The sequence below is a fragment of the Arctopsyche grandis genome, chromosome 10 (assembly GCF_051622035.1).
Source record: "Arctopsyche grandis isolate Sample6627 chromosome 10, ASM5162203v2, whole genome shotgun sequence".
Lineage (NCBI taxonomy): Eukaryota > Metazoa > Arthropoda > Insecta > Trichoptera > Hydropsychidae > Arctopsyche > Arctopsyche grandis.
Genome location: NC_135364.1, coordinates 10,494,448 through 10,522,342, shown reverse-complemented (window position 1 = coordinate 10,522,342; position 27,895 = coordinate 10,494,448). Strand labels below are relative to the sequence as shown.

At 32.5% G+C, this 27,895-nt stretch overlaps 1 protein-coding gene across 5 annotated transcripts in view; it reads left to right on the top strand.

The window, feature by feature from the left end:
* The window catches only part of tup (LIM1_Isl and LIM2_Isl domain-containing protein tup), an 86,733-nt gene that overhangs the window by 54,958 nt on the left and 3,880 nt on the right, over positions 1-27,895 (top strand). For 3 of the 5 annotated variants that reach the window (XM_077440272.1, XM_077440271.1, XM_077440273.1), the window contains 5 exons: positions 14,970-15,159; positions 19,694-19,824; positions 21,230-21,394; positions 27,141-27,279; positions 27,398-27,560. In XM_077440272.1, coding sequence (XP_077296398.1) covers positions 14,970-15,159; positions 19,694-19,824; positions 21,230-21,394; positions 27,141-27,279; positions 27,398-27,560 — 788 coding nt within the window. The remainder of the gene's footprint in view (positions 1-14,969; positions 15,160-19,693; positions 19,825-21,229; positions 21,395-27,140; positions 27,280-27,397; positions 27,561-27,895) is intronic. The other 2 variants (XM_077440275.1, XM_077440274.1) reach the window with 1 other exon arrangement.

Here is a 27,895-nt window from a genome sequence, read left to right as displayed (position 1 = left end):
ACGATCGACTTGATACAAATCTAACCAGCAGCACCACAGATACTTCAAATCACACAATGTATGATTTTTTCTATCGAGGGCTTAAACTTGGGACCTTTCAGTTGTTGCAACATACTCTAACTACTGAGATGCTGGTTTTGAATCCATGCAGTACCGGCCTTACACCCAATGGCGCCCTCGGGCAATTTTTTTCTAAGCACTCTTAGAAAAAAATATTCCTTCAGCGCTCTGATCTAAAATTTTGTATACTAAGCCCGCTTTAAAGGTCAAGGAATTTGACCCTTAAATCCCTCAACATGAGGCCACCACCCCCCCCAACGAATACAGTCTAAGAGACCCTTTCGTCGGAGAATGAGAACTTTTGGCGCTCTAATTTTAAATTTGAGAGCGCCTTTGGCGCATCGTGCGGCGCCCTAACTTAACTGGCGCCCTCGGGCGCCGCCCGACCCAGCCCCCCCCCCCTAAAACCGGCACTGAATCCATGAAGGCGAAGCAAAACTATACATATACATAAATGTGTATGTATGATTGTACTGATAGAAAAGAAAGAACATTACATTTTGTAGTATGTATGTACTTTTTCAAATGGATATATTCATAACTATATGTATATTATATTATTGAACTTTTTAATACGCATGAAAATTTAAGATGTTTTTTTTAACTAGTTTTTCTATAATCAATGAAAGTTTGTGACTGATGAACAAATACATTATATTTTCGAATAATTAATTGTTAGGAAGAGTAATGAATAATATTTTAATGACCAACAACTTTATAATACTATTTTTTATATAAATAATACTGAAAAATATATTTAAAAGGAATAAACTTTTTTAAATACTTTTGCAATTGTAAAAAACTGACTTCGATTAGTCTACGTTGAATACGTCCTTGTGTTGACAGGGAAATTACAGTGATTAATATTTCCATGCACACGTGCACTCTGACCGACTCAGATAGTGTATTTTTCTGTACATTCGGTCGACCCTATGTTTATTCCTAACGCGTCCAACTTTATTTGTTGGTGCTTTTAATTTCATCGCATATAAATACATTTAAATATTACTTTGCACATTTATTTCTCATATTTTATCAATTTTAATGTATTGAATTAAATAAATAAATTAGACGTCTTTGATAGATTCAAAATAAATATATGTACATTGAGCAGTATAACTTGCCGTGTGATTATTGCTCATTACCCATAATAAACTAATAAAAAGTTTGACACACTTCAATGCAAATGTGCAATTAAATGGCTATTTTGCATTAATTATTGTAAAATATATCTTGAATGTAAGTAGACATTAGGTCACAAAAAAAATGTAAATATGCACGGATTGCCATGAAATCTCGATAGATACTTTTACAAAAACAAAACCTAGCTTTGTACTCAATTCGCCATAAAGTATAATGTATATAATTAAAGTCTCCGCTATGCATTCAAGTATAATATTGCGATCGACAAATAAAATTATCTTTAATGATTTTTTTACGATTAGCCTCATATATGTATGTATAATATGTACATATATATGTATGTATGAACACCAAAGCCAACTACACCCCCAGGTGCATGTGAATTACTTTTACTGTCCAATACCTTTCTAATATTGCCGTATAAAAACTTTCATATGCTTTTAATGAAATTTTTGAAACAGGAATCACACGACACGTCCTACTTATTAATTAAATGTGTATGTATGTACATATATCGCACGAACTAATTTCCTCGTGTTTTCCTATTCTTCATACCTTTCGTAAATTTCGTATTGATGTATGCGACTGTTTTATAATGGTGAGACAATGTTATTTTATATCCCAAAGAAAACAAACGACCCAAAGAGATCGTTTGACACCACAGCAAAACCAAACAGGGTAATTTGAAACGCCATACCCCTACTTCAAGACGATCCCTCCCGAACTGTCTATTTCAGATCGATGTTTGCCTTTTTTCGGCTTATTTTTCTCACAAACGCATAAAATATATTATATGTACCTTCAAGAAATATATATATAATATTTAGGTAATAAATTATTGCTGTCGAACAGTTTTGCACAGTATTAGATTCGATTCGATTATAGATATTTGATGTGAAAATAATATAGAAGTATTCAATTGTTGAAATCGGGAATCATTGAAATCAAAAAAATCACTAAACGACGAAAATGAATGGAAATTACATACCTATGTATTCAAAAAACCTTTTAATCGCAATTTAAATAATAAAAATATATAAACAATATTGAAAATATATTGCTAAAAATCTGAATAAAATGTAGCAATTATAATTGCACTTTTCCTTGAAATAAAAATCTATTTTTTATTTATTATTCAACAACAAAAATTATGACCTAATAAACAACTAAAAATATTATATGATACGTACAGAATTGTGCAATTTGATTATTGTATCGACTGCGTCATAGTCGGAAAAAGTTTACACTTGTAAGAAAAGCTATTAATGTATAAGGATATGAATGAAATATTTTTAAAATAATTATGAAACAATGATAGGTGTAAAATATGACGAAAGACTGCGTACAGCAAAAAGTTCTGTTAACTTTCAGTGTCATAATCAGTTTACAGCTTCAAATTAAACCTCCTGTCCATAACAAAGTACTACACGATACGATTATGAATTTGAACATGTAAGTAAGTAGTATTGATATATTAAAAAGGCATAACTTTACAGCGGTTCGGTTTGTTCAAATAGGAAGCGGCTCGAGTTTTGAAGCCTAGAACAACATCTGAACTAGTTTTTCTCATTTTTTTTTCGAACTTCGAAGAGTGTATAAGCCAGGTGAGCCTCACAATAGGAAACGCTTAGATCACACGTTCGAAAATGTGACGCTACCTGGAAATCGACAGAAAATTGTGAGAAAAGATGATAAAACCACATCGGAGCATCTCAAACATTTTCCGTTCTATTTTTATTTACATATGTATTCTCTTCTTTGGAACGCGCGTGTTATATTCTTTGATGCCGTTGAAACTTTACACGAGATGCATTCGCGTTTATTTCTGTGAACGTCCAGTACTGTATATGTATGTATGTGCAGATGAATGTTATCTATTCGTCTTCATTCAAGTGGATGCCACAATGGTGGAATGTGAAGATGCATTCTCGATCCATTCAGATGCCGATTGAGACGGATTTAAGACTTCGAATATGAAATTATATGACGTTCACTTCAAGCTATGCTACATACTTCTAAGGTACAATACGATACATTTTACCTTTATAACCTTTCTTTCAAAGTTCTAAAAGTAGGTTTATAATACATAGAAGTCATTTGTGCAGCAAAATCACACATTGTAATACCAGAGATGAGTTCGAAGCACAACTCTATGTACCTATATTAGCTGCTGGTGATAACATATATATGTAAATACATACATACATACATACATACATAGCGTATTACATAGTTTTAGGAATTGATAAAAAATCATTAATATCACCGATGGAAAAGTGTCGATGGCCTACGCTGCATTTTTCATGCCGCTGCCATATCGGTTTGGTCACCAATGGAGATTTAAATTGCTTCCGCTAGTTCGATGGTGAAAAATAAACGTAATAAACACGTTTAAGAATCCAAAAAATTTGGAAACAGTAACAGCTCATTCACCGCCAATGGCCAGTAGCCTTGTTTGTTTGACTTTCCACCCCCCCACTCGTTTTGTCAGATTTTAATTGTTTAAACGCTCATAACTTTATCTTTATCTCCCATTATCACTCATATATATTTTTACTTCACTAATAGTTAAATGAAAATTGTTAAATCCATAGCAGATCTTTTTCATGACAAAACATTAAACATTGAAAAATAGGTTTTCGAAATTCAAAATAGCATCATATAGATACATACATACCTACAAATCATAAGCTGATTATAAAAAGTACACTCTTTGGGAAAAAAGGGTCTAAAAAATTAAATCCTGTTTTGGATCCACATATTTGTGCGAATCTTTAGCATACGAAAAGCAATTTCAAAAACCGCATTAATTGAACTGTTATTTCTTTATTTATAAAAATCTGTAAATTCAAAATAAAACAGTACCAAATATGTAAAAAAATAAATATTCAATTTTAATATTTAATTTTTTTTAATCCGGCTTGTGCCCGCCACTATTTTTCTCAATCTCGAATGTGCCCACACCACATTAAAGTTGGGAACCCCTGCAATTACGTTCTAAAACATTAAATAGCTTTTACTGTATGCAGATTGAAATTAGATCTAAAAGATTTAGTGACCCATAAAAATATAACGATTGTCATTTCGCTATCAAATTGAAAATAGGGTTCCTATCATCGGTTTTATACATTTGACATCGGTAAAACTCTCTAGATGCGAGCACTGATTTAATTTAATGACATAAATTAGTTAATTAGTTGCAATGTATGTATGTCATCGCGATGTTTTTTGCGCCGATTTTTTTTTCATCCGCTTCAATTTGTATATAAAATTGCCAACGGGTAATAAATATTTCACCATGTATAATATGTACGTATTTAATTATCGTCGTACGTTTCGCGGTCAGTTGGAGCTTAATCGATACGAGAGTAAAATAATTGACACTTTTGTAATCGCCAAGGAGCTACTTCCTTTTCGGAAGCTTTGACCGCGCTGAAATACGTCGACAAGTCGCGAACGAAGATTCATATTAATTAGTTAATTAATCAACGAGTATTTGGCCCCGTTTGCTTTGGCGACTTTTTCAAAATTTAATTGGATATATTTTCACGTGCGAACTTTTTGGCCGTTTTGCTACGCGTTTGCATGTGCAGATGCATTTCGGGAGCAGGTGAAAAAGATTTTGCATAAATCAATCGGTCCGGAATGCGTGGCATCCACCCGGTGAGTTTTATCTGCGCTTGTAATGAGCCGAGAACTGAACTAAGTTTGTATGATTTTCGATTGTCGCATTTTCGCTACGAACTGCATCACATCTTATCGCTTTTGTGCAATTTATCGTTTTTTTTTCATTGATTGTGTGATAAAAATGTTGTGTAAACACTGCACGATTTGATCGATACGTATCTCACTTCAAGATTTGTGTTTGTAAATAAAACTTTTTTCATACGAAATAATGTAAACAGAAATCGAAATAAACTTGACCTATTTTTTTATATTTTCACCTTACTGTTAAATTGTATCTAATATCATATACATACATATAATCCAAAAATGGGTTTCTTCTGTTAACCATATGTACACATTAGACATGTATGTATGTATGTCAATCGTTATAAATTAAATGATGCTTTATTTCCTTATACTTATAGGTATGTACGTATTACACATTTTCGAAATATTATTTTAATATTTTCTTCTAAATCCGTATATGTATAATATGTAGAGATGTACCCATATATCAATGAATGCTTGTATGTACATATAATATATATATATACACTATGCAATTCTACAGTTTGACAATTTATCACTTTGGATAATTGGAATAACCCCGTTGCGTCGTAGTCTAAGGAATACCGACACTTTAATATATTTTTAAAACAATATGATCCTTAGATACCAACGTATTAAAATAATATGGTATTGTGAAGACGTATTCAACATTAAAAGTACATAATTTAGAAATTATATATTTAATAAAATAAAGATACCTATTGAAATGGCAATGGCAATCACAGAGCTAGAAGAACGAACCATAGATGAACAAAACAAGTACTAGAATGATACGTGAGAGAACGTAAAAGGATGCATGAAAAGCCACAGGGTAGATGATTAGATGAATTAGAAAAAAAATTGGGATTAGATAGATGAGAGTTGCCCAAAACAGAGAAGAATGGAAGCGTGTTAGAGAGGCCTTCGTCCTACAGTGAATGCCAAATGATGATGATGACAATGATGTAGTATTTCGCATATTTCAATGTAACTATCTAACTTTCAAAATAAACTAATCGTATAATGAAAACCTTCAATACACCAATACACAGTTCTATAGGTACATACATAGTATATTACTTATCTGCTTACAATTTAAAAAAAATAATACGTTATCAATTCTTGTATGTTCAAAAGTGTGTACTCAAATACGATTATTAGTATCCAAAAAACATAGGCTTGGTTGTTCAAATATTATATCTATATACATATCATTGATTTTCCAAAGAAAGATTGTGGATTTCAGAAAATGGTAGGTAGGGGTATTTCAGAAATCTTCTATGTAGAATTTGAACGATATCTACTTTCATATATTAGTATATACGAGTACAACTGATAAAATTAGAGGACGCCATTGCTTAAAAAAATGCACTCTAACATTCAATGTAGTATTAGAAATGGATAAGGTTCGTAATGATATAATTAAAACGGGTGATTTTAATTCTGAAACAAAGAATGAAATATTGTGAGCAATATGGTGTCCATAAGAAGTCGTGTAACCGCATTCTTAGCACGTGAATCATTGTCAATCACGTTATTTGGTTGACGGTGAACAGTTCGCTCTCACGTGTATAAATAATTATTATCAATTCCCAAACATTAGCGAGCGAATTGAAAAACAAAACATAAAATACTAATTCCGCATTTCTAAAATATCGAAATCAATCCATTGATTTTTGCGATATCGTAATTTTTTTCACTAGACTCTTCAATAATAATTTTTAATTATCACATTCGCCGAGTATTTTTAAGAAGTGGTTCTTGCATACGCTTTTATATACATAGGTATATGAATGCAGATCGTCTTCGAACCGGTTATAATCCGATCATTGCACACACACTGACATGCATATGAAAAAAACGAGCATTTCGTAAGGGTTGTCTAAATACAGATTTGCATCGTTTAATTAGCGACGAGTGCATTTATGCAACTTCCATTTGTTTTAAAACTCACTATAGTGGCACTTGACGGTGAAAATTTAAACAATAAGTATATTTCGTAATCAATTTCTTATTGATTCATGTTAAATAATCTGGAGTGTAAGTAACTGTGTTGATCAATTTACCTACTCACCACCTACTGTTGAATGAAAGCCTCTCCAATTTAATGGCTCTATTCTTCAACTACTCTGGGGTACATTCATCGATCTGATTTCACTATTAAGTATAGTCCACAGTGCTTTCTCATTCATTTATTGTCTTACGACTCATATTCAATTTCATTTAATTAATCATTTATCCCGCCTATTTTCATATTAGTATCTTCACTTGCTTCTCTAAATCTAAAATAAGGCATATTTCCATAAATACATTGGATACTACAATACTTACAATCAGTTAGTCTCAGGAAATATTCATCAGTATTAATCCAATAACTTCTAGAGAAACCAACGAACGATACCTATGATTCTTTTGCGCCAACTTCAGCTTTTTTTCATAATTAGTAAAGTATTGATTGTGCTATATTTTAACTCATTTACATACATATATGTACATGCAAATTCTACATATATATTCTCAAATAAAAAAATATATAAAAATAAACAGTTTCTGAGCCACTTGGTTGATAAAAAAAAAAATATTATCATATTGAGCTTTAATTGGAAGAAGTATTAAAATTTTCATCATTTGTATTACTCAATTTCCTTATATATTAAATTAAATAATAGAGATACTTACTTTAGTAAATATGTAGTAGGTATGTATATCTATATAGTATCAAATTAAAACATTCGAAGGGGACTTTCTATACAAAACTCATTCAGCAAGTATATACATCTATGCTAATATCATGGAGTGCTTGTATGTAAATACAGTAGTTAACTTTATATGATATTGTGTATTTTTCATTTTTGAAATATAACTTCTCTTAATAAACAATACGTTTTTCAATATATGTACATACTCGACTGAGTGCAGATCTGTAGTATGTATGTTGCTTGGGAATTGTTCATCAATCTGAGTTGTACACTTCAGAAGTGCATCTCACATGCCGGCTAGTACTTTCTCAAACATATCGTAATATTACGCAGACTGGATTTGTTCCTGTCAGATATCTCGACTATGTTTACTATTCCTGTCTCGTTTTGTCTCGTCGGATCGATGTACTAATGGCCATCGACAGCGCTAGTAGCACTGTGGCGCGCGTTATATAATATGTAGTAATCAATCCGCTGAACGATCAATTCTGTAAATTCATCTTACATATTGTTATTATGGCTTAGATTATTTGCATGTTATTTTTCATTTACATTTTGTGGAAAAAGTTTTCGAGTTGTGAAACTGGGAAAGTTAGATAATAAGTTGCAAAAGATTCTTCTTTTATCGTTGTTCTTCGTAAAACTTTCTGGAATGAGATGATGTGAGACGATTTTTCCATTTTTTTTGGCATTCCACGGCATCATCGACTCCGATTAAGGGTCGTTTTGTTTTCCTCTCTGTCCATTCTTGTTTTCAGTCGCCACTAACTTTGCAATATTATTTAATTACTTAAAAATGTGTTTCAATTGAAAATAGTATTTTCAATTTATTTAAAAATACTGCAAGCTAAAATAAAACATTGTCATTTACTTTGATTATTTTAAACTATTTATAGTACAGAGTAGTTCAATTGAGTCTATTTCCTCAATCTCTAAAATAACAACGGACCTTTTATCATTCTACCTAGTTACTCAATTTTCGCTAAACGTGGCATTAAATATTTTATCATAGTATAAAAAAGATCTACTCTAAATCTTTTTAAGAAATTTGACTATTATATCCTCAAATAAAATGCCTTTTTTTCTAAGAAGCAATACCTACGTATGTAGGTATTTAGATAATTCGTTTAGATATGTGTTTTTGGCAACCTCGATATGTACACGAAGCGTTCAACCCATATTGATAGCTCTACTAGTAATAATATGCATACATATGTACGTATACATATATATGTAAATAAATAAATAAAACAAAATTCTAATACATAATTCAGGCGTATTATATAATAAATAATTTCGAAAGAGACTTTGTATGTAAGAACTTTGGGTGGTAGAATCGGTGACGTTATCAAAAAAATCAAATTGTCTATGACGACAATATCGACATCGATTTCGATTCCAATTCAGATTAACCATGTTTAAACGACTTATACTACAAATACCGAGCGAATCCGGGTAAAACCACTAATTATATCATAAAATAGTATAAACGAGACCTTTTTCTAGAACCAAACTAACAATGAGTCAATAAATACAATACATACAATCAAAGCATAACAATTTGAAATATTCGTATATTGACCTGGAAATTCAACTAAGCTTTATATATTTATTCATCGGCTTAATTATATCACAATGAAACATAGACATACCTGGCATAAAAATAAATACTCATCGTTACTTTTCTCATACTACTGACTTGTTGCCAATTCAGCTTAGTTAGTACTGTAATTAAAACTCTCTAACAAGGTCTAATTATAACCCTTTACTTTACTATGAATGCGAGAAACACAATATTTCTGTTCACCTTGCACTCACCCTACCAAAGAGCCAAAAGTCGACTTCAAATAATCAGTTGATTCGAATGTGGAAACGGAAACTGGTTGCTATCTACATATGTATGTACATAGGTACATATAGAGATTAAAAGGATTATTGCGAGTTTGCGTCGAGAGCTTCATTGTATGCAATTGTTGATCGATACAAAACGAAGGTGCGTGTTTTGAGGAAGGTAGCCGTGGTGAAGTTGTGGAAGTTGTGTGTCTGTCGACCAGCGTGGCCCGGCTCCAGCGTTATCTGCTTCGCTTCTTTTTCTCGTGTTCGTCTGCAGATGTAGCTCGGCGGAGGCTCCTCGAGGCCCCTGTTTATCTTGCGGGACGTGATTCCATCCTATTATTTATTTTATTCAATCATGCACATCGCCGCGACAAACACACCATTTTACCAACTCGCAGCGAGGGATCAACGTTTAATTAACGAGCCTACTATTTATTGTAAGCACCATGACAATGTATGTACGTATGGACTACAGTGCATTATGTGCCACCCCTCCTTAAATGCTCATAACTCGGTGAATCTACCCCAAATATATATACATATATACACCAGTGTACTTGAGACAGTATATATAACCAGCGGTGTCGACTTGTGGTTAGCATAGTATAGGTCACGGGTTCGTGTTCCACTGGAGTCCCGCTGCTGGCCAGACCTAAGTTTGTGACTCTAGGTCGATCGTTTCTTATCAGAGTTTGCCAATTTGTTCTGATTTTCATTGAAAAGGTTCCTGTACAAAAAAATAGCATCTCCATTGCTATTCCCTTTTGATAATCTCTAGCTATTCATCATCTTGAGGTTCGTCAATTTGATTATAAAATGCTGCAAAAATTTCTCCATAGATGTCACCGTGGATGTTTGTATTAATTCGCATTGTATACAACGTACATATATTGATTGACTGTATTGTATCTGTATAAGTGCACTCGTCGCTTTGGAGCGATCTGTAAAGGCGAGTGTTCATGTTCTATGAAATAAATATTTTTCGATGACTTCAATTTTAATTTGCTCCATCTGTACTGCTCATTACTGTATGGAAGTCTCATTAAGTCAAGAATTACAACGCTCTTGTAATTCGTATTGCTTACTGCCAAGTACACTCTCTCGTGTATTCATATATGTACATATGTATGCTAAGTGTCGATTTAAGTTTCGATTTCTATCAGCTAATCATTGTTAATTTATCTGGATGAAAGCCTCTCCAACAAGCTTCCATTTTGTCTCGTTACACTAAAACGTTCGTGTAGTCTACCTAGTTGAATTGGACTTACATTCTCTTAGGCACCATTCAAGTATCGTGCTCGTATATCTTCTATCTTCTTGTCTACTCACACCTCTTGGTCCTGTCCATTGTCAATCACTCGCTCCATTGTGTGTGTATGTGTGTTAGGCATCCATCTATGCTACATACTTTAGGCATCTGAAAGATTTCACAGTTTCTTTATGTCTTAAACGTATCATTTTTCACATCTGCTGTGAAAATAAGTAATATAATTATAATGAGCTCTAAGAATCGTAATTTTTTTGTAATACGTATGTAGCTTGACTCGAGATGTTATACTAATATGTTTCGTAGAATAATCAAATTCCTTGTTTATACGTATTCTTCTAAGCAATTATTCATCAAATTGAACCTACTTTCCTATAACTTACTAAAATTATTTCGGAAAATCATGTCTAGCTTCTTTGAATTCAATGAAGTGATAGCTTCTAAGAAATTATCTAAAAAACTTAAGGAACTGCTTTTTAAGAATCATTTAGTATGTTTTTTATTATTTTTTTTAATTTATATTTTCTCATGATGCCATTACGGGTTGTCCCTGAGGTGCCCCTATGGTATTTAACTTGTAGGTTTATAATAAACTTATAGCTTACAATATTCAAATAGTGGTGACAAAAATAGTAGGTAAGATAGTTTTGCCAATTTGATAAAGAACTGTTTCAACAATTAAATAAGATAAATTGATTAACTCTTATAGAAAATGATTGACTTGGAGTCTGACAAGTAGCACTGCAGAAATACTCTGAATAAATTATATTTAATCGAAGTCAACCCAGGAACCTCTCGGTGGTTAGCTTTAACACAACAATCGAGCTATATGTGCTGTGGCTGAATTTTAGTTTGAATCTTTAGTGATTTTAAAACTACTAGGTGCTACTACTGTAAAATGGTAGAATATATATTTTCTGTATAGTGCCAAGATTTTATTAGTTTTATTCTAACATTGTACTATTTGAATGTTTCAATGTACGACTTGAAGTATTAACAAAAAAATATTAAAGATATGTGGAACGAGTCAGTTTTGAGCTGCTTTCCAATATTTAATGACCTCAATTAACGAGGATATTTGCAATGCCATCATGTTTAAATCTTACAACTTTTTTAATCGACACGTCTTTTGTTTTTTAAAAAAAAACATTTTAAATAATCTTTTTAATACATTTTTGCACTTAAAATCTTATAACATTACTGTTCTTTTTTTAGAATTGCACTTAATCGTGAAATCAAGTCCTCTTCACCTCGCAAATTTCTAGTCCATTGCAATGTTGTCGCGTGACTTCTTTTAAAAGCCTTTTTCTACACTCAATTAAGACTTTTAAATTCAAGATATTCATTTATTCTGAAAACAAAGGTCTATAATTTAATAAAACAAATGAACATTCGTGTTTTCCGAACTTACTTATATTTTAAACATAAAGGACATATTTCGCATTACGTGTAGGTGTTTTAAATTGAAAAAGTGACCTCATAAACCCAATCGTGCAAACTTTTGAAAGGTTAAACGATTTTGAACGACTTCGTGATACGTTTGTTTTTTTTTTATTGCTACACAACTATAATACTTACATACACACACCTACCTACCTATCTCATGTACGATTTTTCCTCATTAAATATTTAATTAGTTCCGGCTCTTTCGTATCAGTGCTGAATTGAATTGACGACCACCTCATCATCGATTCAACTCATATCTGTAATAATATTTTGAACCTACCATTACAATTTTCACACAAACATCATTTTTTATTTTAAAATAAAACACTCGGATCGTTACGAAGCTCGCTTAATCACCGTCGAGCTTAATGTTTTTACTCACTGTGTCACTGTATTTCAAAAAAATATCTCACGGATGTCTCTCGATGCCTAATCGTATTATGTGAGATTAAGTTCAGGACCTCGTACGGGGCTTACAAGCGAGCTTATTCCGTATAATATTACACGGTAGCTATTCCAGTTATTTAAGGTATGGTTAAGACAATATTTATCCCTCATAGCTTACGTATAAAAATAATATGAATTTTTTGTTTATAAAAATGAATTTTTCCTCACGGTCATTGCTTGGTTTGGTTTATAAGCGTATGAAATGAAATATGGAAGTTTTTGGGGGATTGATCCGACTTTGTGGTTACTTGAGTGCAGAATATCTTGTTTGCTCTGTGTTTACAAGTGAGAAGTCCTTGCTTGTATGTTCTCGTCGTGCTCTGACAGCATGTGCTGCAATATGTCAGAGAGAGATGCATAGATTATTGTTAGTGCGAATAGTGCAAGACGGAATGCGAGCTCCGCCCTACACTCCCTCTCCAGCAGCTTTGCTACACGCCTTGAATATCAATAGGAAATTATCCTCGGAGACTGGCTGCAGAGGTCAAATACCTTTTTTTTGTATCCTTTAATTGTGGAATTTGAGATTTGTGTACGCATCACGGTTCGGTATTGAAAGGATTTTTTTTAATATTTACACATTTCTACGTAGATGTTTTCTCGATACATACATTGTAATGGTATCGGTTTATCTATCGTGTTTTTTTTAATCAGTGATCAATCGGAAATCTTGTATAAACTCGTTTGTTTTAAGTGTCGAACTTTATTTGGAATAAATGTCAAATATTTGTATAATATTAAAATATATGTAAGTAAATACGTCTTTCAGTAAAAGTCGGAATTCTCGACAGGGCGGACCCTCTAGGCTCGGAAGCGAGGCTCGGTCGACCCGCTCCTTCCTGTCATTGGCTACTCTTTGCGATACCAATAGTATTTCCGTGCCCTGAATTAACTCGACTTTTACCTGATGAAATACTCCGACATATACTGCCTGGTTCGCATATAATTTCGGACGGTTGGGCTGCGTACTGAAATATCATATTTAGATGAATTTGTATTGAACCACAAACGAATGCGTGTATATTCCATTCGTAATATGTGGAATATTTCCGTACGCTGGCCAAAAGTCTGAAATTATATGCGAGTATTTCATCAGGTAAAAGTCGAGTTAATTCAGGGCACGGCAATACTTATAGTACTCGCCAAGAGCAACCGATGACAGGAAGGAGCGGGTCGACCGAGCCTCGCTTCTGAGCCTAGAGGGTCCGCCCTGTCGAGAATTCCGACTTTTACCGGTTTATCTATCGTGTTTTTTTTAATCAGTGATCAATCGGAAATCTTGTACAAACTCGTTTGTTTTAAGTGACGAATTTTACTTGGAATAAATATAAAAGTCAAATATTTGTTTAATATTAAAATATATGTAAGTATAATAGATACGTCTTTCAAGAATTTCGTCTTTGTTTGTTCGCTATAATAACTAGTTTGATTGTAATGGAAGCTTATTCGGAATTGTTCGATTATTATTGTCTTGTCATTGTGTTATGGAACGGTGTTCGAATTAAATGCGTCATAAATTTGAACACAAATTCTAAGAAAAAAATGGTTAATAATTATATTTGTGTAATTTAATTTACGTAATCAAATATTAAAAATGGGCTTTGTTTTGATGTTTTTCTTTCTAAGGTCAAATTTGAAACAAGGTTTTGTAAACAGAATTATGTAGAGTACATTTTATTTAAATACTTATACGTATAAAAAATACATTGTATAACCAAACATTTCCTGAAAATTTCGAAGGTCTGTGAAGTTTTTCGTAAAAATTTGCCATCAATCGGGTAACAAATTTGGCTTTAATGTTAGATATGTTACAGTCCAAGCGTACATTTCGTTTGTTCTTAAAAAAATTAAAAATTAAAACCAATAGTTCGTGTATGAACAAACGAGTATGTTCATGAACAAACTGGAGTGAACACTTGACTGTAACAGATAAAATGAATTCCAAATAATGTATATCGTATGATTTTTTTGCGAATATGAAAATTCATATTTCTTTTATAGACTGCTGCGTAACTTTTTTTTTGTTTTTATTACTTGATTCGGGGAGATTAACATGGAGCTCGTACGAAGTAGCATTTTTTTCTTATGGAATACATGCGTGGCACAAATCACTAATTTTAGCATCCAAAAATGTACAGTGGATATAGCTCGAGATACTGCGAACGAACTTTTCCATCTAATATGTTATGCTTACAAACACATTGTCTACTTAAGTGAACTCAATTAGTTAGTGCCAAGATATGTAATACGACTTATCCTTGTTTGTTGTTCTAGCGTTATTTTGACACATGTGCAACGTGGGCGTTATTCATTGAATTGTCCGAATATTCATCAGTTTTTGAATTTTGTATTTGCAGAAAAACTTCGCTTGTCGTTATGTGTCGGATGCGGAGGGCAAATCCACGACCAGTACATCTTGAGGGTGGCTCCAGACCTCGAATGGCACGCAGCATGCCTCAAGTGCCAGGAGTGTCGACAATTTCTGGACGAGTCCTGCACCTGCTTTGTTAGAGACGGAAAAACCTATTGTAAAAGAGATTATACGAGGTATTCACACTCAATATGATAATTCCACCCACCCAATTCATTGTTGTAATTAAATTTAATGAATTTATTCGCTGCAACTGTCGGAAACGCTGCGTTTCGAAGGTTTCGTCCACCGAACGTGGCGTGCTTCTAGCTTTAATTAAAAATGGATCATTATCAATTTCACATCACGAAACATTTATCGCGATGCCTAGGTACACGTAGCGATGCCTGTTTTGTTAATTAATACCCATACATATGTATATAAACATATAATATACAATAGCCTCTTTCCGTGGAAATAAATCGGTAATCGTAAAACGCTAACATTTATTACTTATATGGAAAATTTTACTACATTTTTAATTAATAACGTAATATTTATTTAAAATACACATTTATGTTAAAAAATTACTTCTGCTTACAACTAGATAATACTGAAAAAAATTAGGGTGCTTCTTAGCATTTTTTAGTCCGATATACATATGTACATATGTATGTACCTACATACGTATGAAAATTCTTGCTTTTTTTTTCTTACAAATTTACAATGGGATTGGTATTTATTTTATTTAGAAAGGTGATTGATATACATGTTTTCAAAATATATTTTTTTGTTGTTTTTGTGGTCAGATGCTAGTAAAAATAAGTAAAGATTGTAATTAATAAATGTTTGACAAACACTGAGAAATTCTAAGGAAAGTGTCTAAAAATAATTCGCTCGTTTTGTATAAGCTTACTATAAAATGCTACAAAAAATATTTCTCACTGGGAAAAATATTACATACGCTCTGTAACGGTAAGGTTTATAAATAAGTGAACCTTCCACGTATAATTATTTTTTCCTGTTATAATAAATCATATCCATTAAATATTATTGAAATTCTTGTTAAATATGATTTTTTAAATCATAAGAAAACTATAATATTACTTACGTTCTATTTAAAAATCTTTCAATTAATTATATTTAATAAAGAATGGTCTTATTATATCGATTTTGATTGAATGTACCTAAATATGTATGTAACTTGATCGTACATATGTATGTATTTCGAAATGAATGCATATCTACTTATAAATTTGCTAGCATATGCAATTTTTTTACTTTATATTTTCTTCTTATAGCCAAAAAAGCGTTCTTCTTAGAAATTTGTAATTAGGGAGAATTTAATCTAATTTAATATAAAACAAAAAAATAGTTATCATAAAAACGATACTAATAATTATAGAAAAGTTACATTATAACATTTCTAAAAAATACGATGAATCATTTTTATTTACACACTCAATTTTTTCATTCAACTGATTATTGTAAAATCTAACCATCATTAAAAAAAAAAATAAGCCAGTAATCCAGACTTCTTTTATGTGCTCAATAAATAAAAGCACGCGGTAAAGGCGAATAGGTGCATTTTCCGAAAGCACATTTTTCGCTCGGCTGTACCCAAAATCAGTATTTTATAGTACTTTCCGAATAATAATGCCTTATAAATGGGGTGTGCACGGAAAGTCAGAAACTCCCCTATCGCATTTTGTCCTTTTCTCCTTAACGCTCATTGCGGCTTATTGGCGCGTGTTTTCGTCCCTCTTTATCGCTCGCATAATATTTTCGAAACGGCCTTCCAAAATATTTCCATCCGGACTACGCTATTCCACACTTCAAAGCACTCCGGCCACATTTATCTACGTCGAAGATACAAAACAAAAACAAAAAAAACCTCCCGCAAAAGATCTTTGAACTCGAGCTGTAAAATATCCATCTTTCTGAAACACCAACTACATATGTATGTTTGTACCTATGTGTACCCACATATGTATATTCACGTTACGTTGCACCTGAATTCACTCTATTTGTGTGATTGCATTTGCACACTCCGCGTATGAAAAAAAATCTATCTAGAGGGTTTCGTCGATCTGAAAGTTGCAGAGCCACTGGTGCACAGCGGCCCTCCCATCGACTGCATCGTTCGTTTCGCTCTAGCAGATTGTCGATTGTGTGGTTTTGTCTCGCTCGCACTTATGGGAGGGCCCGTGGGGCTCGTGTGTAATCAACCTAAAAGCTTTTTTCTCCACGGGCTTGGCACGCGATGGCAGCCAGCGATCATCAACCAGCTACGCAAACCTCCCTCGTATACGGATATGTGAGGTGTGTGTGTGTGTGTGTGTATGGTATACACTCAAATTTACGTTTGACTTCACTTACCTATGGGTACCTATAAAACGAGCGAGTGAACAGAAGCCCTCCGAAGCGGTCGTTTCAAAGAAAAACCCTCCGTACTTACTTCGTCAATAGCATCGGCAAACATAGGATGAAATATGAAAATTGACTGATCGTATAGTGCGAGCGTTTGTATGGGATTTGAAATACTCGTATGTATTTGTTTCAATCGACTTACTTATAGGTAGTTAACAATAAAAATATACCGTCGGATTATACATATGAGCCGTTATATTTGAAAGTGGCGGTGTTTCAATTTTCAGTTTCGAAAACGCTATTTATGTTTGATTTAATTCACAAATTGTAATCACTTATTTTAATTCGATATATCTAGAATCTCGGAAAAGCAGAATAAACGTATTACAGGTCACCGGTATTTTTAAATATTTTTAAACGCAAAACGTTATATTTAATGTTTTGCGAGATATTTCTCAAAATGTGGAAAAGTGGGCTTATGTCACTTTCAATTATAACGGCTCATATGTGAAATTAAGTAATAAATGCTATGAAGTTCAATTTTATTGATAGAAACACTTTGTATGTAAATATATGTCGTAAGTTGTGTTGCATTTTAATAGGTGACAAAATCATTACATGAAAACTGATTGATAAATAAAACAATATAATATATGTATGTACATATAAATAATACAGAAATTTATTTTTACTGTCTAATTTTTCACAATACATATTATTTACTAAAAATATTTTTTCCTACAGTTAATTCATATTTATAAATCTATGTACGAAATATCAAAGAATGTTTTGATAAAGAATCTATACTTGACTGTAGGTGTAGGTGTAGGTATTCATTATTTATCTCTTCTTTTCATTTTTTACTTTTGTATGCGTACGATATATCTATACATACATATATTATATAGGCAACAAATTAAATGGTCAGAATTTAAATCAACTTTTGGTCAGAATAAAAATCAAATGGTTGAAATGAAAATAGTATATGGTCAGAATAAAAATAGCAAAACTATTGCCAACTGAAAAAAATGATTCTTTCAGAATAAATTATGACAGTTTAAATTCTGACCATTCAATATAAATTCTGACCAATGTTATATATACATATATGTATGTATATATAAATTCTAACCAATGTAATATAAATTCTGACCATATACATACATATATGTACATACTACATATATTTGATCGGTAGTATAATTCTATAGGGTAGAAGTAGTAGGCAGAGTACTGAAAAAGTTGAAGGTAATTTTGTCAATTAGAAATAATCCTAAAGACTTAGCAATTATTTTTTTGGAATATATAAATTCCTACTAGTTCTTTTATTGCTCAAATTCAAATTCATATGATTTGCGTCAATATTTGAAAATTGATAATCGTATTGCAAGCTAATTTTGTATTGTTTGGGGGTTCATTACGGACGATTCAGTGTTTTAAAATCTATTTATAATTTGTGAGTCTTCAATTTTATTATGAGATAAAATATATGCTGAAATGAGACTACAAACATTTTTATTTATAACTATTTACATTAGTTTAAATTAAGCCAAATTTTCTCATGATTTTACCTTCGTAGTACATACATATATACATCTATTTATAGTACGCAGGGATAGAAGTTATATTTTTTTTTTCAAGAGAATTTTATATAAAAATATATCGAGTTCGTGTATTGGATTCTGTCGATTATATAAGCGACTTAAATGTATGTACATACCTACCATTTATTTTTAGACTTGAAAGGAAACAAGTAGACAAATAAATCGAGGGGGAAAATGCTTTCAGAAAATCCAAATATGCGATTTAAATGAGCCGATATATCACTTCCGAATATAAGATCACGTAAAGCTAAAAAAAACTGAAATTATAGGGGATTCAAATATGTTCTTTAATATTTGCCTTGTCAATGCTACAGATATTCAAACAAACATAAATAATTATCTAGAATTGTACAATAATTAAATTTTCTTTTCGTTTTATGTATAAATGAGTTCAACAGTATCATTGTTTTGTTCCGAAAACCGATCCAAATATAAATAGTCAGCTGCGGCCTCTCAGTCGCTGATGTGTTTGCTTTGCCATTTTGCTTCCGTTGTCAGGACCGAGACCCCTCCCGCGTTTCCTACTTATTCCCTTCCCATGCCTGCTCTTCAGCTTCGGGGTCCAGCCAACTGTGCCAACAGTGTAACCTTATATTGAACATACAACTTTGCGGTTCGCTGGGGTTAAATGCGCCCCCGCGACGCGTAACCCTATCGCGCTGTCTATACACGTCGTTGAACTCTACTTACTATCACATATGTGTATGTACGATTTATAATATGTACCAAGTTTAAAATTGCATTGTTTTTGTTTCAGATTATTCGGCACGAAATGTGACAAATGTGGAAATTCGTTCAATAAAAATGATTTTGTTATGAGAGCCAAAACGAAAATTTACCATATAGAATGCTTTAGGTGTTGTGCGTGTACAAAACAATTAATTCCAGGTATTTATTTACTTTGAAATGTGTGATTATAATTTAACTATGTATGTAAGTATGCATTGTACGTAAGCAACGGCGAATCAAATTCGTGCTAGGAAACATTCGATTAGATAAGCTAACGCGTTTAGACCCCTGATTGGCTTTTAGTTTTGTTTATTGTTTATCTAATTGGTACCTTTCTTAATCTCTCCATATATGTATGTTCATATGTACATATGTATGCTCATTTTATATCATGTAATTTTTGATTAATTACAAAAACTCTCCTCCCCCACATTTCAGCTCTTTAAATAATAGTATAAACTGTTTGTAAATTACTATTATAAAATAATCAAAGAAAGCACGGTATTTTCGAACAATTTAAATATTGAAACCGTTTTTAAAATTCGTTGACATTTTTTAATTAATTCAGATTTATATTATTCGAAAATACGTACATTTGAGTTAATTCCAAAAAAAAAATGCTAGATTTTAAGTGTTGAATTTACATTCCATATTATATTTTCAATAATAAGAATCTACATTATTTATAAAAATATTTTCGAATAGCTTTTTAATTTCAACAAAATTCAAACTTTGAAAATTTCGAAATTCAAATTTTAAATACTAGTTATGACGTTTAATAATAAAAAAAAGTGGTTGTGTACCATATTTATGCATCACAACTTTAGTGATAATGTTTGAATGGCACATCATTGACAATTTCACGTCATCCCTGATAGTAAAACCATACATTATTTTATATACATTTATTTTACAGTTCAAGTGTTCACTTCGGTTCGTTCATAAACATACTAGTTTGTTCATACACGAACTATAAGTTTAGTAGATTCCTACCAGGTGACACCCAAAACCTTTGATATATCAAACCGCCAACTATTTAAAATGGGAAATCCTGTGGAAACCACATTAAAACGTTTGTTATAATTCTTATTTCTGCCGATTTTTTAAAACATTTCAATCTACGGTAAGCATACATATCTACATACGTAGAGGATGGAACAGATGATTGTGAATACGTAAGCTTTTGCCTAATAGATAATTTGTGCTTGAACAAACTAGTTTGTTTGTTTTTGTTGTGTACAATTTAACTAAACTTATGGTTCGTGTATGAACAAACTAGCATGTTTATGAACGAACGAGAAGTACACTTGTTCTGAAGCATATACGTATATGTACATACAAACATACTAAAATAAACTATTATTTATTATGCATACATAATAGTCACATTTTAATGATATTTTTATCTACACTTTGGGGCATACGTATGTATATTAAACATATTATATTTGTGAAGCCTTGTTTATATGCGATGCGTACTTAATTGTGTCGAACCAAACAACGCCATATGGGCGATGCATATGCAGTTTTGATTTATTAATTTTTTTTTTGTATTTTCGCACAGGTGACGAATTCGCGTTAAGGGACGGTGGAGCTTTATATTGCAAGGAAGACCACGAGGCAGGGGAGAGAGCGACGGGGTCCGCGGCCGGTAGGGAGTCCAACAATAACACTAGCCTTAGTAATAATAATCACTCGTCGGGACCCCAAGAACTGGCATCCATGTCAGGTGGGATTTATGAAAAATTTACACGCATTTCTCTCATATTTTCCTATAGGATAGGTACAATGCCAAATTTTCAATCGATACCTCCCCCCCCCCACCCCCACCCAATTGTCGATTCGGTTCCTCTCGCACGAGAGTTTCCCGACGCGAATGTTTGTTTTTGTTACCTATTCGTATATTGTTATTTTTGTCCTTAAAATATTTGAGCGGCGGCGAAACACAATCGACACAGGACACGCCTTTATACGTGACTAAGTTAGTGTTTTTTTTTCTTTATTTAATCAAAGGTACCGCTCTCTGTGGACACAAAGATACACGCGTGTATCGAGATATGTATGTATGTCTGCGGACGTTTTGTGTCAATATTACTATTTTGATAAAATATAATAAGTACATACATATATATGTATATATTATATATTTATTCCTCTGGTGCATGAATAATTAATTGTTGTCAATTTCGCATCGTTCGATTTAATAATGTTTTCATGTATTTTGATCCTTTTTTAAAATCGTACTTTTCTATGAACTTGCTCTGTTTATTTTGTTCTAGTAAACCGTAAGCAATTCCGGTTCGGATTCAAGTATGATATTTTATATTAATATTTTTTTTTTTACCTTATCGGAATTTTTTTTAATAATTCAAGAAGTATATATGGAAATATTATTTGCTTGTTTATTTAATATGCTAATATATTTTTTTATTACCTACATATTAACGTAAAGGTTTTGCTTTAGGTTGGTTTCATGTTGTTTTGTTTATTTTATGGGAAAAAAGATATATATTTTTTATTATAAATAAATTTTTTTTATTTCTTTTAAATATAATTTGTATCGACTAACAAAATATACTTATAATGTGATATTTCAGATTATTCTACATTTTTTTCAGAGATGGAAAGATTTATCTATACTTTAAATCTCATTTTAACATCTTAAAATTTAATATGTCAATCTTCTAGGACAAATTTATTTAATAGTATACTAAAAATTGACTCAAATTTTTTAAATACATAATTTGTCAATGGAATAAATATACATACTACAAAATTTAATCATCTACGTATTTCGGTGAACCGACAATGCCGCGCCGACAAACCCGCGCAGAACTACTCCGTCAATGCCGCGAAAAATAGAACTACAAATTTAAATAAAAAGAAGTTTGAACTAGGTTCTTGGTGAATATTAAAAAATAGTCGAAATATCGTATTGTATTAATATTTTCAGTTATAGAGCAATCAATTTGTTTTTATTGTATTAAATTCTGAACTTTTCTTCAAAACGTTATTTAATTTATCTAAATATGTATGTGTTTTATAATTTCATAAAAAGTGTGAAGCCATCATTAGGCTGTATCAAAAGTTTTTTTTTTTGTTAATGTTGAGCTTACGTGATTCCAATGTTTAATTATGAGTATTCTTTTTTGGATATTAAATATAATACATTGGAATTTACTTTTTTCTTGCGTGGCTATGTCGGTGCGGCACTCTCGTGCGGGGTTGTGGGTGCGGCATTGTCGTGCGCGGCTTTGTCCGGGTGCCACTTATTTCAATGATCATAAGCAGACATTGGCGGACAAGTTTATTTTGCCCACAGAAATGGATCACTATTGTCAACCTTCTTTTTGCTCTCTTGCTTTGCAGGACAATAGTAATTGATAAGTTCGCTACGTAATTGTATTCAGAACATTCCATAAAAATATTCCGGTACTATAATTTCTCCCAGTCGTTTGTTTGACCAATTTTGTACATTCAAATGGTGTTCTAACCAAGATATTGCACTATTATTATTTTTTTTTAAATATTTCAATGGCGTCACTTTTCTGCGTTCTTGCGCCACGATTTTCAACCCCTTTCCGCCCGGCGCACGTCAAAACCAATTATTCACCACTTTTCCGTTTATTATGTCGTCGCGATCAGATTAACACAAATAAGCAATGTTTTCACAATATATTTATATATATGTATAATATATAAATGTGTGTGTGTATGTGCCGCAATCTGTGCCGAATGTATGCGATCGGCAATCTGTGACCGAACAAATAGAGCCGCTATCGGGCGCCCACTCGAAATCGGTTTTGATCGTGCCGCTTTTACAAGAGGCGGCTCGTTGTGTCGCACAAAAGTGTAACAATTCACGATAAACCTGCGTTCCGATATATCATCGGCGATAAATAGGCGATTACTCTTAATTTTCCGTAATCGCAAACGCGAAACAAATCCGATGGGGTTAATATGGCGCGACTTTCTCTAATAGGTACACCGCGATAGGATAATCTTTACATTTATAATATGTATGTATATTTTAATTGGATATAAATATGTACCATATATGCATATATTCAACACTAACTATTGTATCATTCTAGTAGTAAACATTTTCCTCACCCAAGCATACATATAATATGTACAGGTGATTCAACGATTTTGGTTATTTTATTTTTATTTCTTTTACATGTGTACATGTATATATGTATATGTCACAGTGAAATTATATTTCAAGAGAAAATATATTTTCACTGACGTTTCATTGAAATCATAACCAGTTACATTTTCTGGTAGGTTTTATTCATTTAAGATTATATTGTTAGTGTTGGTATTATTTAACGGTGAGGATAGGTTAGGTTACGTAAGGGTTGGCCGTATTCATTTAAGATTGGGTTGTTAAGGATAGATTTATAGAGTTAAACGTTATAAATTCATTGTTTGATACATTTTCACTGGTGAAAATATGTTTTCACTAGTGAAAATATATTTTCACTTGAAATATGCTTTTACTGTAACATATATACCATGAAGCATAACAAGTTAAGGGCGAAAACACATAGAGATGAACGGAACGGCATGCGGTCTTGGCTTCGAGTCAAGAATGGGCGTTCCCAGTCCATTGTTAATTCATAAGTTTCTACTACATTTCTTCAAATATGGCACTTGCCGTTATCACTGTCAAGCTTATCTCAATACAAGAACAAAATATCACCGAAAATCACTTCAAGGGGTGATTTTGAGATGTGCTAGGCGTGCCACATTTTTTTCGCGCGTTTAAAAGTATCTAAAAAAAATCATGTGCCGGGTTCCTTTCTGTGTGATTTCGCCCTAACCCCAATGCGCTTTCCTGGCCAATTACAAACATTATTAAACAACTATATTTATACAGTATCAAAGAGACAGAGGGTTAGCATTTTATAATATCAGCAAATTCGAGATTTTATATTTGTTATATAACTTGAATTTGTAAGAGATGAACATATAAGCCGTTATATTTTATAGTGGTGGAAGTTCAATTTTCAGTTCCTAAAACACTATTTTTGTTTGATTTAATTCACGAATTATTATCACTTATACGATATATATCGATACGTCCAGAATCTCGGAAAAGCAGAATAAATGTATTACAGGCCGCCAGTATTTTTAAATATTATTAAACGCGAAATATAATGTATAGATATATACACATATAATGGTTAGAGGTAGAATAACCAAGGTGCCGTTTATTGTTCAAATGCATTGTTAAAGGTTTGAACCTTTTTTACAAAGGATTTACAACGATTGAACAATGAGCGGCACCTTGGCTATCCTACCTCTATTAATGGTAGATATATATATATATATATATATATATATATATATATATATATATATATATATATATATATATATATATATATATATATATGTATATATATATATATATATATATATATATATATATATATATATATATATATGTACATTAATTAATAGGTTCTCAACCTATGGTTGAAGGGTTTTCTGTGGGGTCGTCGGTCGCTAGCTGAATCAATGAATAAAAAAAATATTGATTTATATAATATAGAATTTTCATTTTGAGTCCATGTTTGTATTTTTTAATAATATTTCATATTAGTACATTTAAAATGACTTTTCAAACGTATTGGGGGTCGCGGATCACTTAGCTTTTGTAAAAAGATGTCACCATCCGAAAAAGGTTGGGGCACTAATTGTTTATTTAAAAAAAAACTTGCTCACTAAAAATATTATATGCGAGTGCCTATCTCTAAAACATTTCGCCCTGCAAATAAAAGTATTCCCCTCTCTAAAATAACTCGCACGACAGATTCGGTGTTCGCCCGGAAAATCAAATGTCAAATGAGTTGCCAGTAACAAAAATAAATACCGACACTAACAACCTAATATTCAATGAATAGGGCCAATCCTAACCTAACCCTTAAATAAATAAGTGTTGGCTGCTATGATATTACGATGTGTGAACCATGAGGAGAGTGGGAATGGACAGGAGCTGGCCGACGCGCTATCATCCAATTGTCACAAATTATTATTTCATTGATAAGGGCTAGTGAAAATGTAATTGGATATGATTTCACTGAACTCAAATTAAATTGTTTAGTAGAAATTGTCTAGATCTTAGTTCCAAAGTTAGTTTAGGAAATTGTTCAGATCTTAGTTCTAGATTCAAACTTAAATCTTGCAAATTTTCCAAATCTCAGTGCAAACTGTTTAGTGGAAATTGTCCAGATCTTAGTGCAAATTGTCCAAAAGTTAGTGCAAACTGTTCGAATTAAAGTTAATGTACCAAGTGTATACTATCTAAAACTAAGGGCAATTATATATTCCCCATATTTTATTAGCAAAATCATCAAGAAATAAAGATTAATTACTATATGTACGTATGTAAATATGCCGATTTAAAATAGCAATAGATATCTCGGAAAAAGAGAGTTTTTTTATGTAATTGATGTATCAATTGAAAATATTCAGAAGCAAAGGGTTGAATCCAATGCAACCCTACTATATACGAGTAACTCTTATAATCCACCCAATCCAGCGATTGCTGTGCACTTCGCACTAATAAACACATAAGCTTTGCCGTCGCAATGTCGCAATAGCCTAATTGAAAACGGTCATCGACCAAAGTCTGATAATACCGAAAGATTAGCAACGGCGCTAAAATTCACACCCCTTTAACACCTAGCCAACGTCCGAGCCTTTGACAGACTCGCCCCCCGAAGATTAACATTTAAATCCCTCCGGTCCACCGTCATCATAACCACCCCCCTCTTTTGTTCCGTGCATCATTTTGCGCAAATCCACCAGCGATTCTTACTTAGTCCATCTAAAATTAAACACAATACTCCAATCTATTTAGACAGATGTACATATAATAGAAGGTGTTAACAAGTGTGTCGTAAAATCATTTGCATAAATTCTTATTGTCTTATTGAAAAATTTACACACACATTTGACTCGCAAGCGTACAATTGCATCAGTTTTACAACTGTCAAACCTTTGAATATCATCATGAGTAATTTAATCACTTTTAAGTACCTAAATAAATGATAAATTTGTGGAGTTTCAAATGTTAAAATAATAGAAAAAAATTATTGACATGTTTCAATATCAAAACAATCATATACTTTTCAATAGACTACAAGCCTGCCCTAGTTGCTATGTGGAAATGTTTCCATTGCCAGAATGAGTGAAAAAGGAAACTTTTGTATGTATGTATGTAGATAAATACTCAGTTTGACAAACGGATCAAAAATGTTGAAACTGAATCGCTGGCTTTCCAAAGCCATACAATCGCTAGTTTCTCATGTCTAAATTTTGGCATATGTATGTATGTATGTATGTACCTAGTAGATATATCCATATATTTACACATACGTATAAGGAAACGGTAGTCGCGTCGTTCGTATCGGCTCTTGTCAACATTCGAAGCTCTATTAATCAAGTTTTCGAACGAATTTCAGATTCTGGCAGTGAATCCGGGTCGCACAAAGGGGGTGCCAGGGGCAAAGGCACCGGCTCGGCCAGCGGAGGCTCCGGGGGCGACGGAAAGCCGACCAGAGTGAGGACGGTGCTAAACGAAAAACAACTACACACGCTCAGGTATCTATAATATGTACATATATATATGTTGTGTTTGGTTGAATGCGCGTTCGAAGTGTGTTTGTTGTGTTTGCAAAAATTATGATTTTAAACAAAACGGCGTGTTGTTAATTTTCAGAACGTGTTACGCGGCAAATCCGCGACCAGACGCGCTAATGAAAGAGCAATTGGTGGAGATGACGAGTCTCTCGCCGAGGGTCATCCGAGTGTGGTTCCAAAATAAGAGATGCAAAGACAAAAAGAAGACTATTCAAATGAAGCTGCAAATGCAACAAGAGAAGGTAGATAGTTATTACAATTATCACATATGTAGGTACATATAAGATTGTACAGGAAAACATTTAGTGGAAAAACACCTACATATGTACATATCAGTGGCGTGCCGTGACTTTTAAAACAAGGGACTAGGTATGGACAAAAAATTTTTTGAATTATAATAATCTGTCTTGACATGATGAGTATAATTTTTCATTTTTGTGCTAACAGAAACATCCTAAGTAGCCCACTTTTTTAAATAACATCTTGTTTGTCTTCAAAATTTAATCTTCTGAATGATTTATCGAACAGTCGATCGAGTGTACAACATTCGAAGGCCTCGTTATTTGTTTCCTCGCGC